The sequence below is a fragment of the Cibotium barometz genome, chromosome 52 (assembly GCF_041138505.1).
Source record: "Cibotium barometz isolate CiBa-2024 chromosome 52, ASM4113850v1, whole genome shotgun sequence".
In the NCBI taxonomy this organism is placed as follows: Eukaryota; Viridiplantae; Streptophyta; class Polypodiopsida; order Cyatheales; family Cibotiaceae; genus Cibotium; species Cibotium barometz.
The window spans coordinates 13,837,408-13,854,051 of NC_141097.1; the positions used below are offsets into that span (position 1 = coordinate 13,837,408).

General features: G+C 41.9%; 1 protein-coding gene across 1 annotated transcript; it reads left to right on the plus strand.

The window, feature by feature from the left end:
* Window positions 1-6,217: 6,217 nt before the first annotated feature.
* Window positions 6,218-12,382, plus strand: LOC147608832 (uncharacterized). The gene is made up of 8 exons (XM_086788509.1): window positions 6,218-6,402; window positions 7,237-7,427; window positions 7,985-8,076; window positions 8,431-8,545; window positions 8,629-9,406; window positions 9,619-9,778; window positions 10,176-10,283; window positions 11,771-12,382. Exons 1-8 carry the CDS (start codon window positions 6,277-6,279, stop codon window positions 11,914-11,916), a joined length of 1,716 nt encoding a protein of 571 aa, XP_086644635.1. The 5' UTR covers window positions 6,218-6,276; the 3' UTR covers window positions 11,917-12,382.
* The last annotated feature ends 4,262 nt before the right edge of the window (window positions 12,383-16,644 follow it).

Sequence of the window (16,644 nt, forward strand, 5' to 3'; positions counted from 1 at the left end):
GAGAGGAGGGTGAGTGAGAGAGATCTATATATATACATATATATATATACACATATATATATATATACATATATATATACATACATATATACATGTATATATATATGTATATATACAAAACAATAGAGAGGAGGGTGAGTGAGAGATATATATATATATGTATATATATATGTATGTATATATATATATATATATGTGTATATATATATATATATATACACATATATACATAGATATATATATACATATATATATACATACATATATACATAGATATATATATACATATATATATACATACATATGTACATACATATATATATACATACATATATATATATACATATACATATATATATACATACATATATATATACATATATATATACATACATACATATATATATATATATATATATATAGAGAGAGAGAGAGAGAGAGAGAGAGAGAGAAAACCCCTCCCACATCCCCAAGTGGCAAGCTCACCACTTGAGGGAAACAAGGGAGAGAAACATATATATATATAATTAAAAAAACCCCTCCCCCACCCCCTAAGTGGCGAGCTTGCCACTTGGGGGGTGGGGAGGGATTTAAAAAATAATAATAAATTAAAATTTACCCCCCAAGTGGTGAGCTTGCCACTTGGGAGTAAGACGAGCTCACCACTTGGGGGTGGGCGAGGATCATTTTCTTTCTCTCTCTCCCCCACCAACCCTCATTCACTCACTCACTCTCTCTCTCTCTCTCTCTCTCTCTCATCCCCCAAGTGAAAAGAGAGAGAGATTCTCCCCCCACCCCCCAAGTGTTAAGGTCACTACTTGGGGGTGGGAGACAAAAAACAAAAAAAATCTTAACTTCTTAAAAAAATTGTGTTCCCTCCCCCACCAAACAAAATTGTTTTCCCTCCCCCATCCCCCAAGTGGCGACGAGCTCACCGCCACTTGGGAGGGTGGGGGAGGTGAATTCTCTCTCTCTCTCTCTCTCTCTCTCTCTCTCCACTGACCCCTCCTCTTTGATTTTTTGCTATTCACACACACACACTCTCTCTCTCTTTGTCGCTCTCTCATTATCACATTTAGCTCTCTCTCTCTCCTCTCTCATAGGACGCTTGCAAGAGATCCAGTTCTCACATGAGATGATATGGGGTGTGATGGCACTATATGAGGCAGTACTCGGCCGAGTACGTGCACTCAGTGGGACCTCGGGAGATATTTGTAGCACTATTGGGGTTAAGCAAGGCTACCCACTCTCAGCTACACTCTTTGGCCTATACATTGATGAGATCCCAGTATTTGTGGATAGTTTTGGAGGTAGAGGTTCACCATTGGCTCAGACCGTAGTGCCCATATTGATATATGCTGACGACATTGTCTTGATCTCAGATTTAGCCGAGGGTTTACAGAAACACTTAAATGCATTGGACATCTTTTGTAGGGAGAGAGACCTTACGGTCAATTTGGGCAAAACCAAGCTTATGATCTTCAACGCATCTTATGCAGCTGCCTCACGATTTTCTTTCATATACAGAGTTGTCCCCAGTGGAGATTGTGCGTAAATATGTGTATCTAGGAGTCACTTTTACAGGCCCTTTGTTCTGCATGACCACATCTGCCACACCACTGATCGATTTGCAAGGGGGCATGCCTCCCTAGCCCATATGGAGAGACTTTCTAGGCACATTTCCAAGAACCTCACACTAAGTGCTGGCTCTTTGATACTCTAGTATGATCATCGACTGTGTATGGTGCAGCCTTTTGGGAGCTAGGCCTAGGGAAGGATCACTAGAGGAGCATAGAGAGGCTACAGGTGATGATGTTGTCATGCATGATCAGAAGTAAGCCATTTGTACCACATGACATTCTACATGCAGAGTTTAGGGTGGCCCCACTGGTTACAGATGCCCTTTTTCAGAATGTCGCTTATATTCAACATGTATACATGCTTGACAGAGATCACCTCCCATGACTAGCACTAGAGTCCTCTATGCAATTATATTGCGAGAGGGAGAGGGAGCAATTGAGACGAGCTGGACTGCCCTCCTCCTCAGTGACCTGACGACCACCATTACCAACACATGCATGGTACTCCGAGGTAGTCGAGTGGTTTCATGCACATGGCATACAGATGGATTGTCTCCCCCCATTTTAGTATAGCCTGGATTCCCTACCTTGAAGAGATCAACCAAATCATTCAGTTAGATATCTACTTAGGCTACACATACACCATACATGGGTGTCTTCGTCAAAGATTGGTAAGAAGTGTGAGTTCTACAAAGATCACTTCTTGAGACTCTCCGCGCGGATGGATTCTTTAAGATCCCAGGATACATACAGATACACATGCTATGCGTATCACGATCGGCCAACTTAGGGTATCCTCCCACCACCTCAGGTAGAGACTGGCAGAGTTGATCATACCCCACATGAGGAGAGGACATGCATAGTATGCATCATAGGAGCAATATAGGATGAGGCCCATTATATGTTCCATTTCCTGGCTTACTATGGGATATGAGGGAGATTCCACTACCTCTTCTGAGAGGGATTCGGACCACTCACACGGGTGATACAGTTTGAGGATCAGAGGTGCTTGGGCATGTACTTGATGGAGCTCAGACGACACAGGGATGGAGTGTTGAGGCAGCATGCTGAGAGATAGCCCCAGCTCCAATAGGACACCTCACAGAGAGCCATCACAGGTTTCTTTGTGGTACACACATCCACATCGAAATCCACTTCCCCCACAATAGTTCCTCTACCACGACATCAGAGCCCACCACCCGTACCCACACTCAAGCTCCACGCCCCAAAGGAGTTCTTAACGAGAGAGCTCGATCCATTCTATGAGATGTCCCTGACCCAGAGCATCAGGACGCTCCATCACACAAAGACAGATTGGTGAGGTTCTCCACCAACATGACATGCTCCCATCACAGAGGCCTAACATTCACTCCACCATCACATCAGTTATAGCCGAGGCGAGTATCGTTAGCTGATCATAGCATCTCACTCTACATAGGATCATCTCTTGATCACATGTACCATCAGATGTTTTCATTTTACTTTTTCTTTCAATTTTCCATGCTCAGTATATCCCTAGTACCATTGTATTGTTTTTAGTCTCATTGGGCCTTGGGGTCTTCCGAACGTTAATATAACTCTCTCTCTCTCTCTCTCTCTCTCTCTCTCTCTCTCTCTCTCTCTCTCGCCAGTCACTCTCTCTCTCTATCCCCCCTCCCTCTCTCCCACCCACTCTCTTTGCTAGTCTCTCTTTCTCTCTATTCATAGATCGGGAACACTTGCGCCTTGCACGAGGGAGAGAAGACAATACAGAATGCAAGGGTCTTATGAGCTTGCACCTCTGGCCACTCTTGGTAGAGAAACCCTCTCTTGTGGAGAGCTAGCATCCTCTATCTTGCCTTCCTTCTTTTGTCACCATAAGGAAGCTTTGTAAATGGGTGGGAAGCAAAGAGAGAGAGATCTATGGAAAACTCAAACTCTACCATAATGCCTTGGTGAGTGAGAGCATGGGGGAGAAGGAAAGAGAAGGAGAGAGGGTCCTTGTGAACCACTTCACATCAAAAATGAACATAGAAAACTTTCTAAACCCAACCTTGATTATGTCTTGTATCATTCCACAGTAATCAAGCATGCCAACTTCACTACTCAGGTCAATTGCGCTTGAACGACCCTCATTACCATACTACCCTTAGGGCACACAAAACATTTTAGTGTCTTCATAAATCTCTCGAGAAAAAACATCCATCGGCTATGAACAACACCTGCTATAGCAACCTCATCAACCACATGAACCAGTATGTGCAACTGAATGGTCAGGAAACTTGTTGGAAAGAATTTCTCCACCATTGTAACTGCTTCAATGGAGTTTAGATGAGTTGCTTCCAATGTATTTCTTCTAATCTCCTTCTATGATATCCATCGTACCACTGCACTAATCTTGTATATTGCTGCTCTTATGTCCTCGGTGAATAAATCCTTTATGGCTATTTCCAACACAAATTGTAAGGTTTTGTCCCAGTCATGAGACTTCAAGCCACTAAGCTCTTCATCCTTTGTGAATGCTCCCTTCAAGAAATGCATACAACTAGTGGGAGTATGAAACTCACTAATGCAATTCTTTACATGCCGCTGCTCTTCTTTGGTTAAGACCCAAGGTTCTCTAGGGAGAATCGCCTTCTTAAAGAGGGATAAATAACCTATTGTTTGACCCATAGTTTCTTGGTCACATGTGTCTAGACAGTGTTGTCACAAAATCATGTGAGAACTCTATCCAACTACCCATATTTATATCTAGATTTTAGAATCTCACACTCAAATTTGTGCTCACATGTCTTTGATGCAATAGTGCTATGAGTGTGCATGTAGTTCTCTTATTGGCGGTTGCACCACATTTATGCATGAGTACCCCAACTAGCTTCACGTGAGAAACTAGGCAACAAGACTTCTCATTTAATTACTTTTGATTTTCACCCCAAAGAGCTCTAGATAAAGAATTCAATGATCTCCAACCTTGTCATCCAAACGTGTGTTGTGGGCACCCAAATATATTTTCTAAGGTTTGCAACTACATGGCTACTTTATTGATGTGGTGGGCTAAGCAACAAGGCCTAAGGTGACCCATTGGATCTGCCTATTCCCTCATCACACCTAGAAGAGCTATAATATATTTGAGGGGGCTACCAATACCAAGAATTTGCTTACCTACTCCTATGATGTCATTCTCATTCCCATTCCTATGTACTCTAACTAAGCTAGTCCATCCTTGAAGGCTTGTTTCAAAAGTGTCATGGTCTTAAGGGAGCTCGAGAGTTGATTTCCATTGGCTTTCTTACTCTTTGCTTGTAACTTGGATGGTGTGTGTGTGTGTGTGTGTGTGTGTGTGTGTGTGTGAGAGAGAGAGAGAGAGAGAGAGAGAGAGAGAGAGAGAGAGATGATGATGTATAACATGTTGAGTGATGATGTGTCACTCAATGTTGAGTAATGATGTGCCACTTAACATTGAGTGATAATGTGGCACTCAACATTGGGGAGCATGTGTGAACCAAGTTAGTAGTAGAGAGCAAACCAAGCTTCTTTCAATCTCGTCTCTCCTTCACCTTCAAGACAATGCTTCCTGGTGCAATCTCTACCCCAAGCTACACAAAGCATAGAACAATGGGAGTTACCTTTGCCATTGGACTCTCACAATCACTTCCAAAATCCCACTCTTATGCCCTAAACTTTTGCTATCTCCTCTTCCTCTCCTATGCACATCTCCCTTTCATGTCTGTAGCTCCACTCCTCTTCCTCTCCTAAACTTTTGCTATCTCCTCTTCCTCTTCCTCTCCTATGCACATCTCCCTTTCATGTCTGTAGCTCCACTCCCTTTGATGCCTGTGCTTCATTCCACTCTAACATTGTGATTTCAGCCCAAGCCTTGCTCCTTCACTCAAGCAAAGTCAATGTGAACTTATTCCAATCACACACACCTCAAACCTTAAGCAAACCCACAAACTCAAGCAAAACACAACAAGATAAGAGTCCACATAAAAGCTAGATCAGCCACAAGTCCCTTGGAAGCTAGAAATTCCAAGAGAGCACCACACATATAGAGTATAGAGAAGCACCCATGAGAGAGAAAGAGGGCATGAGAGTTCACTGTTAAATTGAGCATGTAAAAGTGTATCGAAGCATGCTACAATGATGCTTTCCAATTGCAAGCAAAATCATGATTACACATGCCCAACTTAAGAGACAAATGGGTGCTACGTGGTTAGCTAGTTTATTGAGTAGCATGATAAAGTCCTAAGGCATGGTTCACATCTATCTGTTGCCTTGCTTATTCAACAAATGGTTTGGCATGCACATTGACACATTCTGATAGTTCGATTGCCACTCTATGGGCTTGCATTGACTAAGGGTTAATTTCTCAATAAAACTGGTTGATCACTATCGTAGACATCTCAGACATCTAGCCCATCCAAATCCCCTCCATTTGAATAAAACAAGTGAGCCATTGCCTAGCGTTTTAGTGAGCAATCAGCAAGCTCAAGTCATTGTCCATTGATAAATTGGCCAATTCTCACCATATGTCGATCTAGCGACAAGCTCAACGTGTGAACGCACCCTACGCGATGGGGCTCTTGGGCAACCTGAAGGACATTTCTGTTCCAGTGTGAAAGCTGTTGAATAAGAACGTTCAGAAAGCATTCAAACAAGCAAACTTCTTCTTCTTCCTGTTCTGTTTTTTGTAGCATATGTTTCACAGGCTATAGCGATGGCGGAAGAAGACAGCAACGTTTTCGCATCGCTGATGCCAAATTTCTTCAACAGGCTACAGCAGTGCGACGACAGCGTCACCGAACAGGAATTCGAATCCATCCATCGTCTGCTATTCCTGGAGGTAATTTCTGTTTCCATCGTCTGATAAATTTAGAGGTAAATTCTGCATCCATATTCTGCTAGACCTCAATTCCGAGCACATTCTTCTTCTGGCATCCCTAATTTTTGAGCATATCCAAGACATTTCATTGTCTGCCTAACTTTCGAGCACATCCATCGTCGGGTAGCCCTAAATTTTGAGCACGTCCACGGCATTTCTCGCCTGCTAAACCTCAAGGCATTGGATTTTCAAGGCATCCATCATCTGATAACCCTAAAAATGATCTAATAAACTGGTCCGTCAGTTGAACGCATTTTCAAGTTTACCATCGTCTGTTAACCCTAGAGATACTTTCGGAAACTGGATTTAGAGATACTTTCGGAAACTGGATTTTCAAGCCATTTATTGTAAGCTTAGAGGTACTTTCCTGGACTAGAATTTCAAGGATTTTTATCCTTTGTGAACCCTAGGGACGCTTGGGACGCTTTTGTGAATTGGAATCTCACGGATATTTATCATATGTAAACTCTTGAGGCACTTCGAGATGCTTGCGTCCCAGTACATCTATCTGCACCTTTCACTTAGTTGTGTTGCCAAATCCAACTCTAAGCCATCAATAGAAGTGTTGGAAATCCTCTTCTTGAAGCCTTGCATGATAAGATAAATGGTCTTCCCACCATGGGTAAGCAGGAGTTCAAAAAATGAATCAGATGCATAAACTAAGCTTGCACTTGTCTGTTTTCTTTGTCTAAGGCTTTCTTGGCTTCACAACCGGTGTGCTGTTCTTTTAACAGAGATCAGAAGCTGAAGTGTTGAAGGGTCATGAACTAACCTTTAACAACATTTTTGAAGCAGAGGGAGAAAGATGATGAGACAAAAGGACTGGAAGGGTTGAAGAAGCACCCATCCCCGTTGGTTAAATCAGTTTGTGCCAGTGGAAAGGAAAACGTGCTTCCAAGTAATCTTTCTCAAAGGAACAAGTTTCTGAGGCGTGAAAGAAGCTCTCGGATCACATCCCATCGAAAACCGTTCATAGTTGATCTCAAGTAAAGTGCTTTTGACACTGCACTTAGTATTTTTCCAGAGTAAATTTTAAGGAATTTTGAGATCAACATGAGAAATTTTTCTTCAAGAGTCCAACTTTATACATCATATAAGGATTGAGACAAATCAGTACATATTTTGGAGCACTAAGTTAGTAGTGCAAGTACCTTGCCCTAAGATTCATACTGAATAAATCTGTATATTTATGAATCAAAGGTGCTGTGAAAGTCTAAACAGAAACTGGGCAAAATAGAAGTGTAGGATGGGCTAGTGCAGGAGTAAGACCGTGGACCATCTGGAGCTGAAGTAGGGTTAAGAATAGTGATTAGCAAAGAGGATAATTGCATTCTTGCATTTGCTATCTTATTATGATCATGCACACTCCGCAGTTGGGTGGAACTTTACTCTTACAAGTAGGATCCTCTGATACTTCCTGTAAACCTTTATTGCATTTGGTCTGTATACAACTGCTCAAACTCCTCTACATCACACACTTGGGTGTGCTTATTATGATACACTCCGACACTGATTCTTTCTGAATGCCCTTTTTTTAAAACAGAAGTTTTGGATCACTTTTTAACAACATATTGCGAGAATCTAAAAAACCACAGGATGTTCATGCATTTTGGGAAGCTGCTGATGAACATGAAGGTGAACTACTTCTCTACTCTTTATATCACAGGAGCATCGTAACTCAGAGGTTTAGTGTGCTCACCTTTAAAGCAGATTAGTCTCAACATCATGTTAGCAGGGACGCCTTTAAAACTCTGCTAAAGTGCATGGTAAAGTTAATTGTTTTCAGATCAATTTAGATGGGAAGGATCAAGGGCATGCATTGCTGTTAAGTGGGATAGCAATGGATTAATAGTTTTGGAAAGATCTCACACAATTCATGTTGTTGAGAAAGAAAGAGACTTTTGTTTGCTTTCAGTGAAATTGTTTTAATCTTAGGATATTGTACACTGCTTCTGAAGTTGATTTTGACAGTTCTTTTTTCAAACACAGCCTCAGAAGCAATTATGCGTAAACTGAGGGGAAGAAGCGAGTCGTACAGTAAAAAATCTGTGTTTAGAAAATCAAGTTCACGGAGGCTAGGGGTGAGGCGCACAAATAGTCAAAGGTGGGTAGTCAGAAACCTGTGGATAGTTCTGTTTGTTTATGAATGCATCAGAGTTTTTGATCAGTATGCTGTCTTACTTGCAGGAAGACAACAAGACTAAGGGGATTTTCTGTGGAGCTTCCATCATGTGGAGAGCAGGTGCAGTCGCTGGATGATGAGCAGCTTGAAGAGGAAGAGGATGCAACCGAGGAATCTTGTTTTACTTTTCTTTCAAATCCAGCATTCAGGGTTGAGAAGGGCATGTGTGGAAACCAATATGCTGAGAAAGAGGTTCAGGTGTCTCAACTGCTGTATCCTATCCAGTCTGATGGAGTGGCAGTGGAGATTGCATATGCTAAAATGAGAGATGAGGCAGAAGATGATCATGAGATCTTTTCTGATGCTAAATCTTGTCTTACAAATTCAAAAGGTGATGGCCAGTGCAATTTTAGTCAGACAAAGACTGCCACTTCTGAGGATGGCCCAAATGAAGTATTAAAACTGTCTCAAGCTTCTGAGATCATGGACATTGCTCCAAGTAACCAGGTTGTGGAGTCTGTAACTTGCCCTGCTGCTGAATCAGAAGACAGGCATTTAGAGAGAGAAGCCGATGTTGCTAATGAGGTTGATATGAAGGTGACACCATACAATAGAAACACAGTAACCGAAAGAACCCCTTTCACTTCCCCAACTCCACCATCGAATCCACTTGCAGCTCTTGTGTTCAGAAAGGATAATGCTGTGGAGGATATCGGTAAACGGAGGCTTGATTTTGATGACACCATGGACACTACAATTGTAGAGCCAGACTTGCCAGCCTCTACAATACAGATTACACCTTGTCTGCGAAATTCTTCTGCAAGCCCCCAGAGTCCCAACGAGGTGATTCACTTTTTTATCGTATGATGCTAGGTGCTGCACCAGCTACGACCATTTTATCTACTAGATTGTTTTTAGACAAACCACGCTAAGAAGTCATGAAAGCTTTTCAGATCAAGTTCATGCTGGCTTTTCTGGCAAGTAACAGAAGTACAACTGTATTAATCCCTTTTCAAGTTGATCAGTAGTTTTGCAATGGTTTTTTATGTTGACAGGAAAAGATTCCGGAGTTAGTGGAAGAAATCAACTCAATTTCTTCTGATCTAGTGCCTTCAGAGGCGATTAAAAGTCCAGAGCAGAACGTAACAAATCCTTTCATAAGAACTTTTACAAAGAGAAAAAGGACTATTAAGGATCGTCGAGTCAGCCTTGAAGGTTTTTGCTTCCACAAACCCTTTTCAAGTTTACATCTGAAGGTGTTTGTACTGTCAATCTAACAATTGATTGCCTTGGAAAGTAAGCTTTCACTTTTACATAGACTTCAGGGGATGCAAAATGCATGTCCACAATATTGTTGATTGTAAATGCTTGTGTAGACTAGTTAAATGCATGTATGCTGGGTAGCTAGGAGATGCAGAATTTCTTCAAGGCTCGTGGGAGCTCAAAAGCTTTGCTTAAAATCCTATCACAAGGGTTTGTAGTTCAAATGGATCTATTTGAAATCTTCGTGTTTGTCCTTTTTCATGTATGGTTTTTTTAAAGGGTTTCTGTAGTTTCTTTCAATTGACTATTAGAAAAAGCGCACGCGTAACAAACTTTCATGGTTTTGCAGGTGCTGGCACAAATTGGGATGAGGGAGTGAGGCGTAGCACCAGAATAAGATCAAGGCCCCTTGAATGGTGGAGGGGTGAACGTTTTTTGCTGGGTCGTGTACACAAGAGTATGCATTTTCTACTTACCTACCTGCTCTTTGGGATGCAACATTACGTCTTTCATGCCTAGAGATGATGAATAGGCTGTTTGACTAGAGTGCTTAAATGATGTATCATAATTTGTAAATACAATTTTATAGAAGTATAATCTCAAAGCTTTTTTCGACACTATGGTTGATGATTCAAGTGGGCTACTGTAAAGATTGTACTGCAGCACAATAGATATTATAAGAACTTTACGTAGCATGTGCTACACAAGCAGATGCAATACTCAGTAGTGTAATGTAAAAATCAATCAATTACCAAAATTACATGAATTTTTGAGTCTAGTAAGCATGTGTATGAAAGACGATATCAGTAGGCTTCCAAAGTTGGAATCAATCAACTACTGAAGTAATACATGTACTATTTTAATGGGTCAACCAAGTATGTAAGACAATATCAGGATTCAGAGAGAGAGAAGAGAGAAGAGAACTTTTTAACTTTAACGTTGTAGGAAACTATACCAAGAGACCAAATTGATCTATCCGACAAGATTTGAACTCAAGACCTTTGATTCAAGAGGGAAATGAGCTAACCAATCTACCACACTTGGGTGATAGAAAGGTTAGCCCATTTTCCTCTTCTCATTCACACACACACCCACACACACTTGGGTGAGAGAGAGAGAGAGAGAGAGAGAGAGAGAGAGAGAGAGAGAGAGTAATATTAACGTCTACAAAAGATCCCAGGGTTCTATGAGACCGTGTGTAATACAATGATACCATTGGTATACTGAGCCATGGAAAAAGTAACTGAAAGAAATTGAAAAACATAGCTGCAGTGTGTACTGTCATTTTTAGGAACACAGCATTACGCTTGTCGGTGGATGGCTATGTTGATGCAGCATTTACAGGATGCTGCAGTGTGTGCTGTCATTAGGAACAGCATTACGCATTGCTTGGTGGATGGCTAGTGGTGGCAGCATACTGTAGTCTGTGACATCATTCAATGCCAATCAATGGCATAACACATTGTGTTATAAGCAGCATAAAGAATAGGTAAGAGTACCAAGTGGGTAAGACAAGGTGGGCGTTCAAATCATCTTGTAGTGTTTATTTCTGGTCTGTGTGGTTTTGCAGAAATGTTCGGAATGAATCCAAATGTTGTGCAGAAGTTTGACGTAGTGATAAGTAAATGGCAGTTAGGTGATTGCGTGTTTGTAGACAGAAGGTTGGGGATGTAATGTTAGTTTGGATGTAACCACTGTTGCAAATGCGTCTGGTGCTTCAGAGGTGGTGCAGCAGAGACATGCGTCTGTACCTAGTTGCCTTGTTACAGGACACAAATCCCTAGTCATATTTGCTATTTTAAGAGTTTGAAATGTATGCTCTGTACAGGGGAAAGATATTTAAAGTTTAACACGTATTCAAAAGCTTGTGGTGCCATATGAAGCCTGATTTTGTGAAGTTTTCATGTTCTTTGGACTGATACTATCGTTTGATAACTGACGCAGGTTTAGTTACAGTCATTGGGATCAAATACTCTTCACCACCACCCTCATGCTGGCCCAAGCGTGGGGCTAAAGTACCCCAGTTCAAAGTGGAGTCGTATGTGCCTGAAGCGTATGCCAAATATGTACAGTTTGCAGCTCTTTGCTAGCTGAAGTGATGGCTTGAAGAACCCAACATTGTAGGAGATTATAGCCCTTAATTTGTATGTGCCTGAAGCGTATGCCAAGTATGTACAGTTTGCTGCTCTTTGCTAGCTGAAGTGATGGCTTGAAGAACCCAACATCGTAGGAGATTATAGCCCTTAATTTGAGTTGAACAGTGTGTTATGGAACTATTTCTCAGAACTCCTGAGGAAAATTTTGATATATATTTTTTGAAACAGATAATCAATGCTGTATATAAACCAGTGTCCTTGGATGCATCGAAGAGCTTCAGATCTTTGGGATGTATATTACAGCACAATATGCTTCTCCTAAAAACCTTGAAGCTTTTAGGGTGTCAAAAAGCTTCGGATTATTGACTTGGGATGCATAGAAAAGCTTTAAACCAGTGTAAATCACACTACAAGTTCAACGTTTCTTTTCACTCCTGAATGAAGATACAATTTAGGCTTCTATCCTGCATGCTAACTTTTGTTAGTACATCTCATAGTATTTAAAATTAGATGTAAATGCTCTCTGAACAGTACTTACAAGCGCTGCACCATCTGAAACAAGGCGGTATAGATCTTCCTCTCGCCATCTTCTCTGTGTTATATAAACCATATGAGATCCACCTTTCTAACTCATTTTGGGTACAAGTGTAAAGTTGGGCCTATACCAAATCTCACTTTCTCTACTTGTGTAGAATGGAATGTCCACAAGATGCTATCCAATCTGTGCTCCATGCAGAACATGTAAATGTTTCAATGGCATTCTTTGTTTGATTCTCATGTGATAAATCTATAACTGTGTTTCCAATCAACCAAATAATAATCAATTGTGGAAAGTCTTTAAAATGTATCCTATCAACCAAAATGAGCAAACAAATGAGCGGTATGGGTTCTCGTGTCCTCTATATACTCTATACATCCTATCATCAATTCATGTCAAACAAGGTCACTACTACCTTCACCTTACTTTTGTTGCCCTCTTTCGTTACCCTATAGTTGACGCCTATATCAATAAGTTCCCTCCTATGTTGAGGCGTGTACTAAACAAATAGGCACTGAAAATTTGTTTTTAGGATCATTGCATCAAGTTTTTGTAAGGTTTGAAAATAGGAATGTTCGTTAGCGAGTTTAAGGACACCTAAATGGTTACCTGAATTTGAAAATCTTTTATTTGTGAAGTAGGTGGTCCATTCGGGTTCCACGTGGTCGGCTCAGATGCATGCTAGTGTGGAGTGTGGAAGTTATAAGGGTTCCACGTGGTCGGTGAGGGTAGGGGTGGTTGGTGAGGAGGTTGGGCATACGCACACATGCATTCACACCATGCTTGAGTGGTGCGTGACTGGAGTCAAGACAACTTACATGTTCCCACACAATGGAAGGCTCAGTGACCTTATCTCTAGAGGTCAAGACAACTTACATGTGCCCACAACGAAAGCCTTATCTCTAGAGAAGGGGATGGATGAGGCCTCAAGTAGAGCCACCCTGCATGATACCATCCCCATAAGGAGGCAGTAGAGGGAGAGCACGAGTAGCTTTCTTTATAGTACCCTGGTATGAGTTTCCTTAAGAAAAGTGGCAAGGAACACCCTTGGATAACAACTTGGATCTATTAGGATTAGAAGGTGAAGGTACTAAAACACTGGGGGCTGGTTGGAGAACTATCAAGGGTTTGAGTGTAGAATGGTGGACATAGTTGAGTTAGATATAGATTCTAGTGGGACAAAGCCGAGCTAGATCCAGATCCCAGTGGGAAAAAGCTGCCCTTGGAACAATGGATGTCTGCACTGTAGGGTTGACAGAGGTAGTTGAATGCCCCTTCTTGGTGCAGACATGGTCAAGGGCCCACCAACTGGGATCCATTAGGACTTGAAGATGAAAGTACTAAACCACTGGGGGAACTGGTTGGAGAACTATCATCAAGGGTTTGAGTGTAACACGGTGGACATAGTTGAGTTAAATCCAGACCTTAGTGGGACAAAGCCGGGTTAGATCCAGATCCGAGTGGGAAAAAGCTACCCTTGGAACAATGGATGGAGGAGGTGCTTTTTCATATGAACTGAGAGGAGCCCCTCTACTGTGGGAAAGGGGCTCTACATTGTAGGGGTCGATAGAGATAATCGAAGGTCCCATTTCGGTGGAAGCGGCTAGTGCTGCAGACATGGTCAAGGGCCCACCTTCTTTGGAGGAGAGGGGCGGTTTGAGATCCTGCTGGGGATTTGGGTTGTTGATTGGTTGAAGATATCTGGTCCTGTGAAATCTTGGAGACCTGGGACACGAGGAGACTCTTGGAGAGACGATGCTGAGGTGAGGCCAGCCACTTGTGTTGGCAAGGAAGAGGCCCTCCTTGTTGTTGGAGGAAGAGGTGACAACTGATTGAGCAACAACTTGAACATATCGAAAAACAAATCCCTCTGCCTGGCTAGCGAGGGCATCTGTGACGATGCCATAGGAGGGCCCCTTTTCCAATGAGGGGAGGGGTATTGTAATAACAGGAGGGAGTTCCCCTTTGGTTAAGGAGATTGCCCCAGGGTGTTCTGGGCGGAGACTCCCTTGCGTTTTGCATGGCCCCAAGAAGGGCTGCTGTGAGGCCCTCCCTTACAATAGAGAAAACGGGCTCTGCAAAGTGGGTTACTGCAGAGGATAGAAAAAATGAACTGGGGGGGAGTTAACTCACCATCAAGATCAAACTGAGCTTCGTCAAAGTGTGCTGGCAGGGCAACAGAATGGGTGAGCATCCACAAGGAGCTCCAATAGTCTAATAGGTTTCATATAATGTTGTCTCACCCCTTCTAACTGCACATTTCTCCCAAAACCTAATGTAGTCATTTCTACCTGCCATTACTTGCAAGTGATCCCTTATAAATTCAACCATTGGCAGCATGTCTGGAAACCTGCTGGAAGAAGTGACCGTCCCTAACAAAATCTTTCTTCCATAACTCAATGCCTCCTTCCCTAGGCATCCAGTCAAGTGAATTGGGATGCACTTTGTATTATGATCGGTTTTTCTTCAAGCACAATGACCCACAAGCATATCATGCCCATCATTAAGATAACCATCAACAAAACTCTTGAAGTTGGGGATCCTTTTACGAAGAAATGGGGCTGGTTTGGATTTGGAAGAGCACTAAATGTATCCATTAGATGTGAAAAAGTGAATGTTTGACCCACTCTCAATTTCTCAAAAAACCTGCTAAACAGTGCATCAATGTTCTCATGTGTGTGCCCTACCATCAAGAAGCCTAATTGAACTGTCTTGAAGACACCTCTTACAACAAGTAGAGAAAGATATGCAAATACGTATCGATTTTTGTTCTCTGATGCACAATTAGTTGTAGGGTAGTAGCAAGTTCTTTGGCAGTTTACGAAACGAGGAGGTGGTGCTTGTTGTAGTCTCTATAGTAGAATTCGTGGTATTTATATCCCTTGAGTTTGCATTACTGACACTTTCTTGTAATAAATCTACAGACCCACCACTTTGGAGAGGTTCCTTACCTTCTCAAGCATAACGACAATCCAAGGCACTTCTTGAGTTTAGAGCATTTAGTAACGGAACATTGTTGCTTTCTTGGACCCCATTAGTAGCTAGGTCCCCAGTTGCATGCATGTCCATCCTCTCCAAGTTGCGCAAACACAATGCAAGGGAGCCAATTGTGAGATTTGGATCTGAGGGCCACAAATCATTTATAGTGAAGTGTCCATAATGACTATGCCCATGAGTAATCATTCCAATTAGAGACACTTGTAATTGCCAAGCAGAATCAGTGTCCTTTGACTTCACCCGAAGTCTTGGGATTGTTGTTTTCTTTTGGTCCATCTTGTTATAAATTATGATCCATCTCAGAGTACCTGCGCCATGTATAATAAAGGTTCCTACAGCTCTATTGCTGTATCATATGCTTATTTCTTTCCTCCATTAGTATATTGCACTCCTCTCGATACTTTGTGATTGCCAACTGTGCCTTCATCCCACTTCACAAACTGCATTTGGAGAACTCGCTACTCTTGACCAAGGAAACATTCTTGAAGTCCTCATTCCATATCCTACCAAAAGAAGATTTGGACATATTTTCTAAACCCAAATGGAATAGGCCTTGTTTATCTCACGTTGGATATCTACCTTTTTCACGTATTACCAATTGAGTCTCTCTAGAACCATCCAACATGGTTCTACTATTGTGAGGCATACGCTCTAAGTTATTTTCCACAAACTCTTGCATAAGAGCCTTTCCCATACTCTTCCTCGGATGTAAGGGAGAATGGTTGTGGTTCCATTCCCCCCCTTCAAAGTGATGGGATGCCTTGAGAATGACACCACTACCATTCTTCCTTGAATGTAAGGGAAAATGGGAGTGGTGCCATTCTCCGCTTCAAGGTGATGGAGGCCTTGAGAATGGCACCACTACCATTCTTTCTTGAATGTAAGGGAGAAAGGCACCACTACTATTCTTCCTTGAATGTAAGGGTAAATGGGAGTGGTGCCATTCTCCCCTTCAAGGTGATGGGAGGCCTTGAGAATGGAACCACTGCCATTCTTCCTTTAATGTAAGGGAGAATGGCAGTGGTGTTATTCTCCCCTTTAAGTATATATATATATATATATAATGTAAGGTAGAATGGCAATGGTACCATTCTTCCTTTTAAGGTGATGTATGTATATATAAACTATATGTATGTATGTATACAAAGTCATTTGAAGCCTTAGGTTGGACTCTGGGCACCATGTGT